Source organism: Tamandua tetradactyla, chromosome 16 (genome assembly GCF_023851605.1).
Source record: "Tamandua tetradactyla isolate mTamTet1 chromosome 16, mTamTet1.pri, whole genome shotgun sequence".
Classification (NCBI taxonomy): Eukaryota; Metazoa; Chordata; class Mammalia; order Pilosa; family Myrmecophagidae; genus Tamandua; species Tamandua tetradactyla.
In genome coordinates, this window is record NC_135342.1 from 83,687,655 (window position 1) to 83,705,765 (window position 18,111).

At 48.6% G+C, this 18,111-nt stretch overlaps 1 protein-coding gene across 1 annotated transcript in view; it reads left to right on the forward strand.

The window, feature by feature from the left end:
* The window catches only part of SPG7 (SPG7 matrix AAA peptidase subunit, paraplegin), a 45,252-nt gene that overhangs the window by 12,896 nt on the left and 14,245 nt on the right, over positions 1-18,111 (forward strand). Inside the window, exons 4-9 of the mRNA XM_077133310.1 lie at positions 2,589-2,830; positions 6,803-6,942; positions 7,926-8,028; positions 9,216-9,341; positions 9,779-9,941; positions 10,427-10,600. Of these exons, the coding sequence (XP_076989425.1) occupies positions 2,589-2,830; positions 6,803-6,942; positions 7,926-8,028; positions 9,216-9,341; positions 9,779-9,941; positions 10,427-10,600 (948 nt within the window). The remainder of the gene's footprint in view (positions 1-2,588; positions 2,831-6,802; positions 6,943-7,925; positions 8,029-9,215; positions 9,342-9,778; positions 9,942-10,426; positions 10,601-18,111) is intronic.

The window sequence follows — 18,111 nt, forward strand, 5'->3', positions numbered from 1 at the left end:
ATGGCAAATGCAGTCAGGGTTTCTCTCTCATCTGAAAAGGCACAGGGTGAACATGGGGTCATCTGCTGGCTTTCTCTCCTGGCTTCCTGCTCCATGAAGCTCCCTGGGAGGCGTTTTCCTTTTTCATCTCCAAAGGTTGCTGGCTGGTGGACACTCTCTTGTGGCTGTGTTGTTCTTCCCTGCTCTCTCTGAATGTCCAGCTTTCTCCAAAATGTTTCCTCTTTTATAGGATTCCAGTAAACTAATCAAGACCCATGTAGAATGGGTGGAGACCCGTCTCCACGTAATCAGTTTAGCAGCCACTCTTGATTGAGTCGCATCTCCAGGGAGATGATCTAATTACAGTTTCCAACATGCAGTACTGAATAGGGACTAGAAGAAACGCTGCCTTTAAAAAATGGGATTAGAATTAAAACATGGCTTTTCTAGGGTACGTACACCCTTTCAAACTGGCACAGAGGGGAAACTCACACACCTCACTGCAGTAGGTGGATTTTCACAGCCATTTGGGCTACAGAAGTCTATGTTCTGCTCTTTGCTGTCAGCCCAGAGAGAATCGCCCTCTTTGCTGTGCTGGAGCTTCTGCCTGCCTTTGGCTGTGACGCCCACTTCAGGCCTTTGTTGGGGTTGCCAGGCCACAGCCTGTCCCTGCATGCCCTCCTCTGTTAGCCTTCACCCTGCTTGGCCGCTTTCTTCCTTCAGAGGTTTGTGCAAGCACCTCCTGAGAGTCCTGGGGACAGGGACAGAGGCCTGCCTCTCTCTTCCACTCTAAGAATGGGGTGTGGTGCTCTCTATATCCAGTAACGAGTAATGGAAATTGAGGATAATTTATCTGATGGTTCTAGTAAGAATTAGCTTCTGGGAAAATTCTCTAATTAACTGGTCTCCAGTATGCACCTATAGACTAAATATTTTTACTCTTCTTTTAGATGTGTTATTTCAAATATTGTTATGAATAAGATACATATTTACTTTTTTGTTTTTTTTAACTTTTTAAATTGTAAAATATACAAAGCAAAGAAAGAAAAGAGCAATAGTTTTCAAAGCACTCGTCAACAAAAAGTTACAGGACAGGTCCCAGAGTTAGTTTGTCATGGGCTGCCATGCCATCATCTCAGATTTTTCCTTCTAGCTGATCCTGAGGCTAGCAGGAATAAATATTATTTTATCCTCACAATTGACTTTGTTCTTTCTCTGTGTGTGAAAATAACATATATACAGAAAAAAAGCAATAAATTTCATAACACATCGCAACAATTATTTGTGAAACAGATTTCAGAGTTTGGTATAGGTTTCAATTCCACAATTTTAGATTTTTATTTCTGGCTGCTCTAAGATACTGGAGACTAAAAGAAATATCAATATAATGATTCAGCAATCATACTCATTTGTTAAACCCTACCTTTTCTGTGTAACTCCACCATCACCTTTGATCTTTCCATCCCTCTCTTTAGGAATATTTGAGCTATGCCCATTCTAACTTTCCCATGTTGGAAGGGGCTGTTACTAATATGGCGTAGGAAGAGGAAACTATCTGATGTTCTGGAGAGGTTGGGCCCTCTAAGTTTCAGGACTTATCTGGACCAGGGACCCATCTAAGGGTTGTAGGTTTCTGAAAAGTTACCGTAGTGCCTGGAACCTTTGTAGAATCTTATATACTACCCTAGGTGTTCTTTAGGATTGGCTGGAATGGTTTTGGTTGGGGTTTGGCAAGTTATGATAGGACACAAGGTCTAACTGAATCTTGCTTAAGAGTGACCTCCAGAGTAGCCTCTCAACTGTTGGAAGTCTCTCAGCCACTGTTAACTTATTTGTTACACTTCTTTTCCCCCTTTTGGTCAAGATGACATTGTTGATCCTATGGCGCCAGGGCCAGAGTCATCCCTGGGAGTCCTCTCCCATGCTGCCAGGGAGACTTTCACCTGGATGTTATGTCCCATGTACGCGGTTGTTCAAAATATACACATTTACTTTTTTGTGTGTGTGCTGTATAGCAGGGTCACATTTCATTATTTTTCCGTGTGAGTATCCCGTTATTGCAGCACCATTTAATTTTTTTTTTTTTTTTTTTTTTTTGTGGAAGTGCATTGAACTCAGTTCTCCTGCATGAAAATCAAGCATTCTACCCACATTTACTTTTAAATCTTACTCATCCTGTTAAGTAAAAAGTTCAGGATATTTGGTTGAGTGGGGAGGGGAAAGCACATGAAATCTTAGAGGGATTGGGAGGTTTTGTTTTTTTATCAGGTGGGGCACAAAGGGATTTGTTTTATTATTAGCTTGCAGGTGGGCTGTAAGTCTTGTCTTGATACTTAGATTTAATCAGCCTTGTTGATTGTACAATTGAAGCATGTGACACAGAGCTGTGGCCTGAGGCCCTGGAGGTATTCTGGCTCCTGTGCAGGTTCTGTGTGCTCTGAGCAGGTGGGGTCCACCCTTCTGCCCTGGGGGCCCAGGGCAGGAGCCGAGTAGTAGTGTCCAGGAGCTTTCTGGAACAGCCGGTATGGGGCGGGTGGTAGGGCCCAGACCACCCCAGGCGAGGGGCCCTGGCGCCTCACACCTCACTCTGTGGCTGCCTTTTGGTGCAGAGGACAGGAGGCGGAAGGAGAGGGAGGACCAGATGTATCGCGAGCGGCTGCGCACCCTGCTGGTGGTCGCAGTCGTCATGAGCCTCCTCAACGCGCTGGGCAGCAGCGGCGGCAGCATCTCCTGGAGTGACTTTGTCAACGAGATGCTGGCCAAGGGCGAGGTGCAGCGTGTCCAGGTGGTGCCCGAGAGTGACCTGGTGGAGGTCTACCTGCACCCCGGAGCCGTGGTGTTCGGGCGGCCGGTGAGTGAGGCACCCGTGGGCGAGCCCTCCCACTGGTGCTTTGTCATGCGGTGGGTTTTCTTAAAATGGGGTCTGAGTATCTTCAGATTTAAAGTGGGCTTTCCAGGCAGCTTTGTGAAGGGTGGGGAGCTTGAGGCGAGCTCGCGGCACAGTTGTCAGCAGTATTCTGGGCGTGTGCTGCCAAGTCCGCAGCCATGGCGGTGCCTGCGGAGGGGGGCCCAACCAGGGGTGGGGGGGAGCGACCTGTGCCTCAGCCCCACTCAGCTGGCCTGGGGCTGTGATGTGGTGTGGCGCTGCATCGTTGGCAGAAGGGGGCTTGGCTGCAGGCGGGCTGGGTTTGAGGTGATGGGGCCATCCCAGAGCTGGGCAGGGGAGGCAGTGACTAACAGGGCAGCGGGCATTTGCACTCTGAGGAAACGCCTCAGAGATGGAAGCCGGGGGCCCAGCCTTGGAAACAGGAGCAGGAGCCTCGGTCCTGGGGTGGTCATCATCTGCCCTTGTCTGTCCGTGTCAGCAGGAGTCCCTCAAACCACTGCCATCGTGGCAGCAGGGTTCTGAGAGCCAGAGTCGGGTACCGGGAGTGTAGGAAGGCAGAGCATGGAGACTTTATTCTGGGAAGTATGTGGGCAGGACTTTAGGGGAGTGCTCTAGAACCAGTGCTATGCAGTCCACGTAAGCAGGATGTTAGGACTGCCCTCTCAGTGTTTTTTTAACATTCTTAACTTTTGATCATTCCGTTCTACATACATAATCAGTAATTCACAATATCATCACATAGTTGCATATTCATCATCATGATCATTTCTTAGAACATTTGCATCTATTCAGAAAAAGAAATAAAAACAGAAAAAAATTCATACATACCGTACCCCCACCCCTCCCCCTCACCAATCACCAGCATTTCACTCTAGATTTATTTTAACATTTGTTCCTCCTATTATTTATTTTTATTCCATATGTTCTAGTCGTCTGTTGACAAGGTAGATAAAAGGAGCATCAGACACAAGGTTTTCACAATCACACAGTCACATTGCGAAAGCTATGTCATTATTCAGTCATCCTCAAGAAACATGGCTACTGGAACACAGTTCTACATTTTCAGCCAGTTCCCTCCAGCCTCTCCATTACATTTTGGACAACAAGGTGATATCTACTTAATGCGTAAGAATAACCTCCAGGATACCCTCTCGACTCTGTTTGGAATCTCTCAGCCTTTGACACTTTATTTTGTCTCATTTCACTCTTCCCCCTTTTGATCGAGAAGGTTTTCTCAGTCTCTTGATGCTGAATCTCAGCTTATTCTAGGATTTCTGTCCCACATTGTCAGGAAGGTCCACACCCGTGGGAGTCATGTCCCACGTAGACCCTCTCAGTAAGGATGTCACCTTAAGGTGCCTGATTTACCTGGGGCGGGTGCTTGAGAAATATCTGCCGCAGCGTTGTCAGTTCCTTGACTGGAGGAGACCAGGCTGTTGCTTTAGGAAACAACCCTCCTAGTCCCTCTTAGGTAGTGTCTTCTCTCCCCAGAAAAGATTTACTGAGAAGCTCCTACTGCCACCAGGGCAGTGTGGGGTCCACTAGCAGCCATTCGCAGGTGGAGAAGCCAGCCCACCTGTTACCCTCATAGCCATCCCCTGTGGGCACCTGGCAGGTCCAGCCATGCGGGGTTGGGGTTCAGCCCTTGCTCTTCCTGCCAGCCCTTTCCTCTGGGCACAGGCTGGTGGGGACTCGCTGGTGCTCACGTGTGCAGAGCTACTTCCCTAAACATGAAGACCCAGTGCCAGGAAGCCCCTGAGCAGGCAGGCACCCTTTCTTCATGGCTATCATTCCCTCAGGGGCTAGGCAGGGCTGCCTCTAAGCGTTACCCTACAGCACACACATGGACAAGCATAGACAGCTCTGGGGCTTATTTTGCTGGTCACTTCATCTTTTTTTTTTTTAACTTTTTTAATTAATTAAAAAAATTAACAAACAAAACATTAAGATATCATTCCATTCTACATGTACAATCAGTAATTATTAATATCATCACATAGTTGCATATTCATCATTTCTTAAAACATTTGCATCGATTTAGAAAAAGAAATAAAAAGACAACAGAAAAAGAAATAAAACGATAACAGAGAAAAAAAGATTATACATACCATACCCCTTACCCCTCGCTTTCATTTACCACTAGCATTTCAAACTAAATTTATTTTAACATCTGTTGCCCCTATTATTTATTTTTATTCCATATGTTCTACTCTTCTGTTGATATAGTAGCTAAAAGGAGCATCAGACACAAGGTTTTCACATTCACAGAGTCTCATTGTGAAAGCTATATCATTGTTCAATCATCATCAGGAAACATGGCTACTGGAACACAGTTCTACATTTTCAGACAGTTCCCTCCAGCCTCTCCACTACATCTTGAACAACAAGGTGATATCTACTTAATGCATAAGAATAACCTCCAGGATAACCTCTCAACTGTATTTGGAATCTCTCAGCCATTGACACTTAGTCTCATTTCACTCTTCCCCTTTTACTCGAGAAAGTTCTCTCAATCCCTTGATGTTAATTCTCAGCTCATTCTAGGGTTTTTCTCAGTCCCTTGATGCTGAGTCTCAGCTCATTCCAGGATCTCTGTCCCATGTTGCCAGGAGGGTCCGCACCCCTGGGAGTCATGTCCCACACAGCGAGGGGGAGGGTGGTGAGACTGCTCGTTGTGTTGGCTGGAGAGAGGCCACATCTGAGCAACAAAAGAGGCTCTCTTGGGGGTGACTCTTAGGCCTAAATTTTAAGTAGACTTGACCTATCCTTTGTGGGGTTAAGTTTCATATGAACAAACCCCAAGACTGGGGGCTCAGCCTATAGCTTTGGTTATCCACACTGCTTGTGAGAATATCAAGAATTCAACTTGGGGAAGTTGAATTTCTCCCCACTCTCACCATTCCTTGAGGGGGCTTGCAAATACTTTCCCAGTCACTGATCAAATCACTCTGGGATTCATCAGGGCATCACTCTGGACAAACCAACAAAATCTCATGTCCTACCTGAGATTCCAAATACTCATGACATTCAATCAAACTATCTACATGAGTTATATTAGGAAATGCTCTAGTCAAAATATAAATTTTGTAACAAATAAACATTTTTTGCTTTAGTCTCACACATAAGGGTCACTTCATCTTTGGGCAGCAATTTCTGTTTTGTTTGACCCTTCCTTGACAGAACCAAGGTGGAGGCTACAGGCTTGGACATCCCCAGATGGAGACTGAAGGCCCAGGCGGGCCGGCTCTTACTGCACTGAGTAGATGCCCAGTGATTCCAACCCATTGGGTTGTTTTAGCTTCTATATTAGGCCCATCTTTGGACAGTCCACCTGAAGAATCAGCTCCCTTGAAGACAAAGTGTTCAGAATTCCCTTTTAGCAGTGTAGGGTTTGTAGGAAACAGAGTGAGGTGTTGGGACAGCAGCCGTCACGCCCTGCTTCCCTCTTCTGCCTGTGCCCTCCTGGCCTTGGATGGAACACTGGGTGGTCTGCCTTTGACCCCGGCTGTGATCGTTGCAGAGGTTAAAGAAGGAGGGACTATGGTGGAGAATGAAAATGCCTGGGAGACCCACTTTGTGTGATGGTAGAGGGATTAAAATTTGGAATTTAAAATAACTCCATTTTATTGAATGTCTGATTTAGCCAGAGGTTCACTACCTTTTGTGCTATCCTGTGTCAAAGCTCCCAGAATCATCCGTTGCTGACCTTAGTGAGTAGACTCTGCTTTGTAAAGTCGCCCATGGCAGCCATACAGTGGTACTCTGTGTGGGTATCCACATGTGCCGTAGCCGTTTCCCAGCAGCTGCTGAGAGCCTCCTCTTGCAAAGCACTGCCATTGTGAGAAATGCATGGGGGCCGGCTCACTGCCACCCATGTGAGGACAGTGTGCTCTGACGCTCCTCACTCTAATGGCCATCTCTGCTTCGCTCCCCCAGCGGCTGGCCTTGATGTACCGAATGCAGGTTGCAAACATCGACAAGTTTGAGGAGAAGCTTCGTGCAGCGGAAGATGAGCTGGGTATCGCAGGCCAAGACAGGATCCCAGTTTCCTACAAGCGTACGGGGTTCTTTGGAAAGTATGTTGTCATCTCTATACTTAATCAGGCTCTGCTTTGCAAGTGTGCGTGACATACACAACCAATGAAACTCTTAAACTCTCTTGGCCCATGTTGGGTGAGAGTCCCTTGTGGGAGATTGAACAGTACGATGCTGGGAGGTCTGGAAACAGCTGAGTCTGTTGGAGATACTCCAGCTTTCTGAGACATTTCCTGATCCAGCATGTCTGGGGGTGCTGTCTTCCACCAGTTGGCACATGGAAGGATGAGCAGGAAGAGGCACACATGGCAGCAGCTATCAGGGGTAGGGGTGGCACTCAGCCATGCACCTGAGCAGCCCCTCAGCAGGACGCAACTTTACTTAGATTATTTGCCGGCCTTGCTGGAGCAGTGTTTGAAGCCAGGACCTAGAGATTGGTTTATGTTGACTCATGGACACATGATGTGACTGACATAACAAGAACTCTTAAATTCTCCAGTCCCTTGACTTCTTCAAAGCACAGAGGTCTGAGACCCTGCCCTGGGCTCTCTACAGGCTGTGATGGGTAGGCAGGGGCCAAGGCAGACCCTCCCCAGGTTTAAGTGCAAAGATTCACTTTTTTTATTTTTTTCACAGCTTTGATTAGTTTCCCTTAGTAATCAAAATTGGCATCCTATCCTGAAATAATATCTACCAAACATACACAGAACTCCTTTTACTTGGCATTGCTACGGGCTGCCAGGTACTTGGGGTTTGGAGTGTGACTTCAAGCTGCTCTGGCTTCACGCTGCATGAATACAAGTATATATATCTAACATTTCTATGCTTTATCTAAAAATTTGGGAAGACCTTATGAAAGAGGATAACGGGTGGAAATTGGGTGTGAACTCCTGTCTCCACTACCACCGCATTGTACCCCTTGGTCTCACACCTGGGTGATGTGGTCAGAGGTCGGCAGACTTCATGAAGTTTCTCTCTTGGGTGCCCAGTTTCGCTCTATAACCTCCTGTCTTCCTCACGCTAGTGCCCTTTATGCTGTGGGAATGACCGCGGTGGGTGTGGCCATCCTCTGGTATGTCTTCCGCCTGGCTGGAATGACGGGCAGGGAAGGTGGATTCAGTGCTTTCGTAAGTAATACAGATTACATCTTGCTGAGCTTGCAGTGTGAGGATATCTCTGTGCTTGTCTATATTTCCTTCCTAAAGTATGAAACAGGTAGAGGGTGAAAATTCACCTGTGGATAGATGGTAACCACCTTAACAGGGTCCCTCTCCCCGAAGTGGGGAACCTGAGCTGAGGGAGTTGAGATTCAGAAGCTCATCCTGCAGTTTTCAGTATCAGCTTTTTTTTTTGGTTTCCCCTACTAGGTGAAAAAACGGAGAGATTTTATAGGTTGTCTTTAAAGGAATAACTGTACCGTGTTGGGGAAGTGCCCCCCTGTGGTGGCATCGTTCAGTGTCCTCAAGGTCTGCAGGGTGGGTGGCCGCAGCGCTCAGGCTGGCTGAGGGTGCTGGGAGATGGGGGCCCTCTCGGAGTTCCCTTGGAGCTGATGCTGGCAGGCGCTCCTGCACCCTGAGCATAGCTCTGCATCTGTAGCCAGAGACGTGCACCCTGCCTTTTTATTTGGCATGGGCTGCACCGGGAAACGAACCTGGGTCTCTGGCATGGCAGGCAAGAACTCTGCCACTGAGCCACCATGGCCCACCCTCCCATTTAGTGGCCATGTGGGACTTGGTTGTCAGCTACAGTGGGTTTTATTTAACCATTTCTATAATTTTTGCATGTCTCTCTATGTTTATATGTTGTATTTTAAATACAAGTAATGAATTCCATGCACGTGTATATTTTGAGTGCACGTCTCATTATTTGGAGAGTTGATCTTCGCAGTGGAGCTCATTTAAGTGAATGCATCTTCCTAAGAGCTGTATCTGTCTTGCCAGATTGAGCTCCAGAAATTGACCAGTTAACGTTTTCAGCAAGGCTCCTCAATCCTGAGTATCATTCATAGTACTTGTATTTAAGAATCTAATAGTTCTTTAATCTTTTCTGTAGGAAATCTTTGCAGTATTTTTAAAGGCAAATTGTTAGACAACTTACTAATGAATTATGTAAGGAAACCGTTTTCCCTGTATGTCCAAAAAATGACCACCTAACCTCTGTTTGTGCCCCATGAATGGAGTGAGCCTGGGCTGGTGCTTCTGGGCTGGGATCTGGGGTGTCAGCATCTGAGTGGACAGTCTGGGTCTCAGATGGTGAGGTTGTGAAATTTTCCTTCCTTGTTGGGGATTGCTGACCTTTTTTCTTTTCTACACAGAATCAGCTTAAAATGGCTCGTTTCACCATTGTGGATGGGAAGACAGGGAAAGGAGTCAGCTTCAAAGATGTAGCAGGCATGCACGAAGCCAAGTTAGAGGTCAAAGAATTTGTGGATTATCTGAAGGTGAGAGCCATGCACTAAGCCCGAGGGAGACCTGGGGTCTCAGCACTCTTGTGCTTCCAGTGGGATTCCATTGATGAGATGCCATGTGCTGAGCACTGACCTCTTCCTTCAAATAAGCAGGCACCATCAGTCTGTCTTCACTCTGTAGGCACTCTGTACCCTGGGCATGGTACACCTGCCGGCCTGCCTGTGAATCCATTAACACCTGCTCAGTGCACAGGTGTTACAAGGCAGAAGGTTTTCACAGTCCACCACTCCCCTCCCATCAGCTGCCAGATAGTCTGGGCACAGGTCACAGGCGAAGCTCCAGGCCCCTTCCAGAGTCACTTGAGCCTTTTTGTGAAAATCCACATGCTGGCTCTCACGTCAGCCATTGCATAAGCGTGCTCCCAGACATCAAGCACTCAGGGTTGTGTCTGCCTTTGCTGCTGTTCCAGAGCCCGGAGCGTTTCCTTCAGCTTGGTGCCAGAGTCCCGAAGGGCGCCCTGTTGCTCGGGCCCCCTGGCTGCGGAAAGACCCTGCTGGCCAAAGCGGTGGCCACAGAGGCCCAGGTGCCCTTCTTGGCAATGGCCGGCCCAGAGTTTGTAGAGGTCATTGGAGGTAGGCGTTGACTCGGGCAGGGGTGGGCTGGAGTGCCCATCCTATCCCTCTATCTGTCCCACCCACGTGTCCTTCCACCTGTCCCTCTGTCTGCCTTGCCCACCTCCCTGACCAGGGCAGCTCTCTTTTCACCCCTCCCTCACCATCAAGCTCCTTGGCGATGAGGAGGAGAAACAGAATGGGAGACCCACACTGAGTTTGGAGTCCAGGATGGTGGTCTTCTCTGAAGCCACTGGCCTGAGGGAGTCCTGGAGGGCTGGCAGGCCCCTGGCCCTGCAGGACACTGCAAGGGCTGCCCGGGAGCACCCTGTGCTGGAGAACACAGAAGGGCTGGTTTCATTGGGCGGGAGGAAGCTTGTTTACACTTAGACGTCGACCTCCCTGGAAAAGTGTGCCTGGTCTTTGGCACAAGAACTTGATGTATGTTAAGAAGCCAGTGCCCTTTCCTGTCATGCTTCAGCATCCTGGCCCGTCTGTCCCTCCAGGCCTTGGTGCTGCCCGCGTGCGGAGCCTCTTCAAGGAGGCTCGCAGCCGGGCCCCCTGCATCGTGTACATTGACGAGATCGATGCCGTGGGCAAGCAGCGCTCCTCCACCATGTCCAGCTTCTCCAGCACCGAGGAGGAGCAGACTCTGAACCAGCTCCTGGTGGAGATGGACGGTGAGCACCCAGGCGGCCCCTCCACTGCCCCGGCAAGTGCTGAGCTGGGAACGGTTTTCTGGCCTCTTTTAGAGCAGTAGTTTTCCCGATAGATGAAGCTGTCTATGTTTCTTGCTCCAGCAGTTGTAAACTAAAGTACATGAAACATCACTTTTTTTTTTTTCCTTTCCTGCAGTCCACATACTGGTAAGTGTTGCTTTCCTGTACCCCAGGGGAGGGTGATACTGGCACGTGAAGACCTGTTCTCTCGCACTTGGTGGCTGAAAGCAAGTTAGTAGAGAACCGCCAGTGATCTTGCTGCCCCCAGAAACGGCCTGTATTAAAGAGAGTCGAGGCAGCAGTTTAAAAAATAAACTCCACGTGTAAGTTGTTGGGTAGGTACTCATGCATATTTTTCATCTTTAGTGATTTACTTTTCTACACCATGTGAGTGGAACGCAGCAGAGCCTTGTAAAATGCTGCAGTCAGCCTGGGCTGTATCAAGCTGGGTGCTGGGCTCACTGCCCTCAACAGTACCTTCTCTGTTGGCTCCTGCCGGATTTCCTTTTTCATTTTAGTGTAGGTGACCCAGTACAGGTGACGCGGAATTGTTTTTCTTTTGAGCTATTTTTGCAAGATGTATTTTACCTTTATTTTTCTTTAACCAGAATTCTAGTTAGAAGTGTCTCTGTTGATTAGGGAGACACATTGTTGTTGTTGTTGTTGTTGTTCTAAGATAGGTGTTAATTATTTATAAGTTTCCATTTAAATGTTACTTGCTGTTTGGCTAGCCTATATCGAGTTTTGATTATACTTGGCTAAGGGCCAGATATTTTAAAACTTTTTTTTCAGTCTATAAAAAGCATGTTTTATTATGGAAATTATTAAGCTTATGTGAGAGTGGGGAAAACAGTATGATGAGATCCTACATAGCTGTCACCAAGCTCAACAAGTGAACCTCTCCTTCTGCAGTGATTGCAGACGCACAGAAACCTTGCAGCAGTCTAAGGACTCCTTTATGTCCTTCATCTGAGCTGCCCTAACACAGCCCCCATCCCTGAGTGTAGACTGCACCCATGCCCCAGGGGTCCCCTCAGCCAGGATTCGACCAAGGACTCTCCACCTTTGGTCCTGTTGTCTCCGTCTCCTGCTGCCCGAGAGTGTCTCTGCCTATCCCGGGAGCTCTTTCTCAGCAGCCATGTTGGAGAGCATCCTCTTTTGGAGGTGACCTCATGTGGCCGGGCGCTGCAGGCTGAGCCTCCTTTCTGGCCTTCCCTAAGTCAGGAGGGGCAGATGGAGCAGTGCTTTGTAAGTTCTAAAATCTCTCAAGTTTAAAATCAAAGTATAGTTACTAATACCTCTGAAGAGAATTGTTGCATTCTGATGATGTCATTAAAGATAGTGTTCTAGTTTGCAAACTGCCAGAAAGCAACATCTCAAAAGTGGAACGGCTTTTAAAAAGGAGAATTAAATTGCAAGTTTACAGTTCTAAGGCCGTGAAAATATCCAAGTTAAAACAAGTCTATAGAAATGTCCAACCTAAGGCATCCAGGGAACGATACCTTGGTTCAAGAAGGCCGATGATGTTCAGGGTTTCTCTCTCAGTTGGAAACGCATGTGGCGACACCTCCTAGCTTTCTCTGCAGGCTTCTTGTTTCATGAAGCTCCCCCAGGGGCATTTTCCTTCTTCATCTCCAAAGGTCTCTGACTGCATGGGCTCTAAAGCTTTTTCCAAAATGTAGTCCTCTTAAAGGGCTCCAGTAAGCAACCCCACCTTCAATGAGTGGAGGCACATCTCCATGGAAACCATGTAATCAAAAGTTACCACCCACAACTGGGTGGGCCACATCTCCGTGGAAACAATAAAAAAGATACAGTTCATGGCATTGAGTACTTTGACAACGCTGTGCCGTCTTCCCAGATGGAAGCTGTGTCACCATTTGATGGGTGAACAGCTTTTGAAAACCATCCCACATGTGGTTGGCATCCCACACCACAGCACATCCTCCCAGGTGGAGGGTCTTCACCGCTGTCCTGGGTTCTGTGTTTGTGTGGGCCCCACAGGTGGTGTGGTCCAAGCCGTGGGCCACTTGTGCCTGTATCGGCATAGAGGTGTGGGGTTCGGGGCCCTCCTTGGGACTGCATGTGGGTCACTTCTCCAAGCCTGGGTCTACATCAAGAAGGCCGTTTCCAAAACAAAGTTGGACTACCTCGTCTCAGCCTCTGGTTCAGTGACCACCTCGTGTTAGCTGGAGGGTCAGTCCAGGCCATTTCTGCATGGCTCTCCTAAACGGAATCCACAGCATCCTGTGGAAACAGTCACATCTCTCTGCTTATAATGCTTTTAGCCGTTAAGACATAGACTGCCTTTGTGGAAGCACCCAAGCTCGCCAGGCAGTGTTTATCAGATGCCTGTGCCTCTGAGCGGCTGCTTCCGCTGAGAGCAGGCTCGTGCTCACCGCAGCAGCATGCCAGGATCTGTCCACCAAAGGCGCCTGGGTGAGCGGGGCCAGCACCGAAATAAAGCTCTTTGTGCAAAAACAGTTGTGCCTTCTTGGCCCTTCGGATGTGTCTGAGGCAAATCTTTGTTGCTCCCACTGGAAGAGAGACTCTGTTCATTGACATACGGAAGACACAGAGAATGCCAAGCCTGTGTCTCGGGCTCTCCCAACACTGTGCTGGTCGTGGGAAAAAGTCATTGGGGTAAACGGAAATCCCCAGTCTTGCCATTGAGGCCGGAGCTGAGGCAGAGTTGGCAGCCGGGGAACCATAGGCGGGTAGGAGGGGTAGGGGGGCCTCACAGTGTCGCCCAGACATCCACCTCTGCACTGTCCCATCGCACCCTGCTCCTGTGGGATCCTCTGTGCTGGGAACACATGGGAGGAAGCTGTACTGTGACTGCTTGGAGATAGTTAGTAGGTATTGACAGCAGGTGTGCAGGTTTGAAAGCATTGTATACCCCAGAAAAGCCATGTCCTTTAATCCTGATTCAGTACTGCAGGGCGGAAACCATTTCAATTAGATTATCTCTGGGGAGGTGTGGCCCTCCCAGTTGTTGTGGCCTTGTGATTAGATTATTTCCGTTTAAGCTGTGCCATGCCTTATCGTGGGTATGGCCTTTTGGTTAGATGGAGCTATGACCCCACCTGGTGAAGGTGGGTCTTGATTAGTCTACAGGAGTCCTTTAAGGGGAGACATTTTGGAGGAACCCTAGATGGAGATGCTCAGAGAACAGTTGCTTCAGGGCTGACAGAGCCGACATGAGACCAAGACGTTTGAAGATGAAGGGCCAGCAGACATCACCATGTTCCTTCCTGTGAGATGCTAAGCAAGCCAGAACCCAGAGTTGTGTCCCACAGGAGCTACGTGAAGGCCCACATATGCCAAGGGTGGAACCCCATAGGAACAGAGGCTGAGAGCAACAGAGCCCCGGACCAAGGGACCAGCAGAGGCAGCCCCAGGCCTTCCCAGCTGACAGAGGGTTTCCTGACCCACAGCCCTTTCTTGAGTGAAGGCAACCTCTTGGGTGCCTTAGTTTGGACATTTTCACAGCCTTAGAACTGTGAACTTGTAACTTATTAAAGTCCCCTTTTGAAAAGCCATTCCATTTGTGGTATATTGCATTCTGGCAGTATTAGCAAACTAATATAGCAGGGTAGTAGCTCTTGGGATTTGCTTGGTCTCTGTACAGCCTCAGAGCCCAGCATGAAGTAAACTTTGAAAATGTCATGCTGGGAGTTGTCATTTTTATATTTATTTTAAAAATAAACAGTTTGCCACAGATGTGTTTTAGGCTTGCTGTGGCTGAGGTGACCCAACAGCCCAGCAGCGTGGGCAGGGAGCCCAGCCCCTCCCACCTGTCTCTGTATCCTGGAGCATCCTCACAGCACCGCCCTACCTTGGGGCCCTCTTTTCACGTTCCGCCATGTTGACTTCCTTCAGGTCCCTGTGCTGTGGGGTCTGCACATTCCACAGAGGAAGGTGCAGAGTGTCCCCTGGGGCTGAGCTGGGATGGGAGTGCTTGTCTGTCCTTGGAGCCTGCCTTAGCCCCAGTGACTGGGGTGTGGGAGCCACAGTGCTGCCGAGGCAGTACCGGGCCAGCCGTCCCCCGCAGATGGACATGTGGACCATCGGGTGTGCTCCCTGTAGCAGCATCAGCCCCACCCAGACCTGCGGAACAGAAGCCCCAGTGGGGCCCAGCTCGGTGTGCACAGGGGCGAGGACCTGTCTGGGTGGTTAAATCAGGGGTCTCCTGGCACCCCCAACCGGGAAAGAAGAGTTGGTAACACCCCACGCCTCTGCTTCAGGCAAAGATAGTGCCTTCTGTTAGCTACCCACCGAGGATGTGTTTGGAAACGTTGGAGAGGACATTGGCCACTCTGCATCAGCACAGGGAGGCGAGCCCGGGTAGCGGGTGTGTCAGTGTGGGACAAGATGACACGCGAGTTTCCTGAGGGGCTTAGACTCTCGGTTCATCCAGTCTGGTGCAAAGTTTGCCTGGTCTACAAGAAGAGGGGGTTTTCCTGGCACTTGTTTCCACTCAGTTCACGGGACATCTTCAGTGCTCGCTTCGCAGCCCAGGAGTGAGGCTGCTGCTCCCCCACTGTGTCCTCCTGGGTGGAGGAGTGTGAAGACTTGGGGTGCAGGCCCAGGTCTGGGAAGAATGGAGAGAGGGGGCTAGCATTACCGCAGCTCTAGCTGAAGTGGCCAACAGCAGGGGAGGAAGCAGGCTCCAGTGTGTACCCGGCCGCCCTGCCCTGCAGTGGTGAAGAGGGGCTCACTGCTCCCAGTGCACCGCCTGGGCGGGAACCAAGGCGTGTCACTCACGCCTTGACTCAAAGTCAAGGTGGCAGAATTCTAACATGGATAGCAGGTGAGCAATGGTCAGGTTGGGAAGGGTGGGGAGGGGCATGGGGCGGAGGAGGGCAGCCCGAGGGAGAGCTGTGTGCCGAGGGGACCCTTCTAATCTGATGGCAGTTGTGGTTCTACAGCTCTGTGTGAGAATAGGGCAGAGAACCACACACATACAGACACATGTGAGAACACAGAAGTACACAGGCACACGGCTGAGAAAGCAGAGAAAAAACACAGATACACTTGAGAATACAAAAGTATACAGGCACACGCATAAGAAAGCAGAGAAACGCACACAGAGATGTGTGAAAAATCAGAGAACCACACACACAGTATGAGAAAGCAGAGAACCACACATGTACAGGCACATGCATGAGAAAGAATTACACAGACATGTGCATGAGAAAGAGCCACACAGGCACCTCAGAAGGCAGCAGAGAACCACAGGCTCACCCAAGGGGTGTGTCGGGCTGGCGAAGTCTCAGTGAGGCGGCGTCATGCCGGTGTCGATTTCATGGCTGGTTTTTGTGCCATAATAAATCTAACGTGTCCATGGGGAAAACTGGGAGTAGACTTCATTGTGCTATTTTTACAGCTCATGGTGTATTTGGAAATATTTCAGAATACAAATGCTTGTTTGTTTTTAATTTGAGATGTAATTATACCCCACTCCAACTATCAAGCACACAATCACTAATCACCGTATCATCGTATTGCTGAACGTACAACTCCAGGGTCAATTTAAAGTTTTGTTTTTTTTTTTAACATGGCAGGCACTGGGAATTGAACCCAGGTCCTCTGGCATGGCAGACAAGCATTCTTGCCTGCTGAGCCACCATGGCCTGCCCTCCAGGGTCAATTTTAGAACATTGTCATTACTCCAGAATAGAAATAAAAATAAACTAAATAAAACCTGAATTCTTTTCTATGCCTTATCCCTCTCTATTTCTGGTCCATAGTATTGGTTTATTACATTTGTTACTGTTGATGAAAGAAGATTAAAATATTACTGTTACCTGTAGTTCATAGTTTGCAGTAGTTATATTTTCCCATATACTTCTCTTATTTTTTTTTTACAATTGTAGTGGTTCATGGAAGAACATATTTACATACATGAATTTAAACGACCGCTGTCAACAGATTCACTTATGATATGCTGCTATTTCTTTTAATCCCAAGGATGAGCTGTCATCACCTCTGTCCACTGCCATTTAAATTCAGCCTTGTGAACAGTTCTGTGCATGTTGGGTAACTTCCCTCTTCTCTAGCTTCTGTCTCTCTAGATGTGCTATGTTCCACATTTTTCCTGTGCGTGACTTTATTGTATCACTGATCTCACCAAACACTGGATAAAGGGGTCAGTCACAAGGTTTTTGCAGTCACATGGTCATAAGATAAAAGTGATATAGTTACATGACCATTATCAAAGGTCAAGGCTCCTGGTTTGTAGCTCAGCAGTTTCAGGTGTTTCCTTCTGGCTGTTCTAATACACTGAAAACTAAAAAGACATACCTAAGTCAGCACTGACTAGAGAGGAGTCAGTACCCATCGTCGTTTGTTAAATCCTGACTTCTCTGTTACATCGCCTCCTGCTCACCTGCCCACCGTCTGCAGAGGTATTTTGGGCAATGACCACTCTAACTTCTTGCTGCAAAGGGGTGCTGGCATTATGGGTAGGGGGATGCAGCTGGTTGATGCTCTTGGAGAGATGGGGAGCTCTGGGTTTCAGGGCTTACCTGGCCTAGGAACCATCTGGAGATTGTAGGTTTCTGAAAAATAAATTTAGTGAGTGAAACTTTTATAGCATCTCAGGTAGAGCCCAGGTGTTCTTTACGGTTTTCAGGAATACTGTTGGTTGAGGCTTGGCCTACCATGGCAATTTGTAGTATCTAGCTGAAGCTTGCAGCCTCCAGAATAGATTCTAAACTCTTTATTTGAACTCTCTTGGCCACTGATACCTCATTTGTTACCATTTTCTTCCCCCTTTCGGTCAGGAAGGTGTTAAAATACACACATTTTATAAACAGTAGGAAGGCCTCAGCCCCAGGTAGTCTGTGTCCCATTGCACAGCTCCTTATTTGAAGATTGGATTCTGAGGGGCTTCAAAAACTGGACAGGCCACCCAGTCTGGCCTGGGTGAGAGGTCAGGTCAGGTCCCTAGGGGCAGGCAGTATTCGTTAGGGGGCCAGCTCTTGGGGAGCCATGCCCCGCAGTCAGGCTGCTCTGCCCTTCCTACACTGCTCCTTAGCCTTGCTTTCTCCCTCCCCACTCTCTTCCTCCACACCCTTTGTTCCTGCTGCTGTTGGGCAGGTTCTCACGTGTCTGCTGCCTTAGCGTCCCCTAGAAGGAAGGCCTTTTGGAAATGGAGGGCAGGGACCTGGCAGTCCCTCCAGGATGAGCCTGTGCACTGCTTCCTGGGAGAGGCCCATGTCCCTGTCTCCAGGGGCTGCTCCCTACAGCGCTGCTCCCTGGGCTGACTTCTCTTTCTGGGTTCATTTCAAAAGTCAATTATTTTAGGGCCTTGTGTTTGCATCAGCATAGTGGATTGTTTCCTGTACTCTCCAGTCTTGAAGCCCACCTGGCGTTTGGTCACTTGATCCCATGCTCTGACTCATGTTTTAGAACACAGCACCAAAGGAAACTGGTCTCATCTCTAAGAAGTACCTTGAAGATTCTGG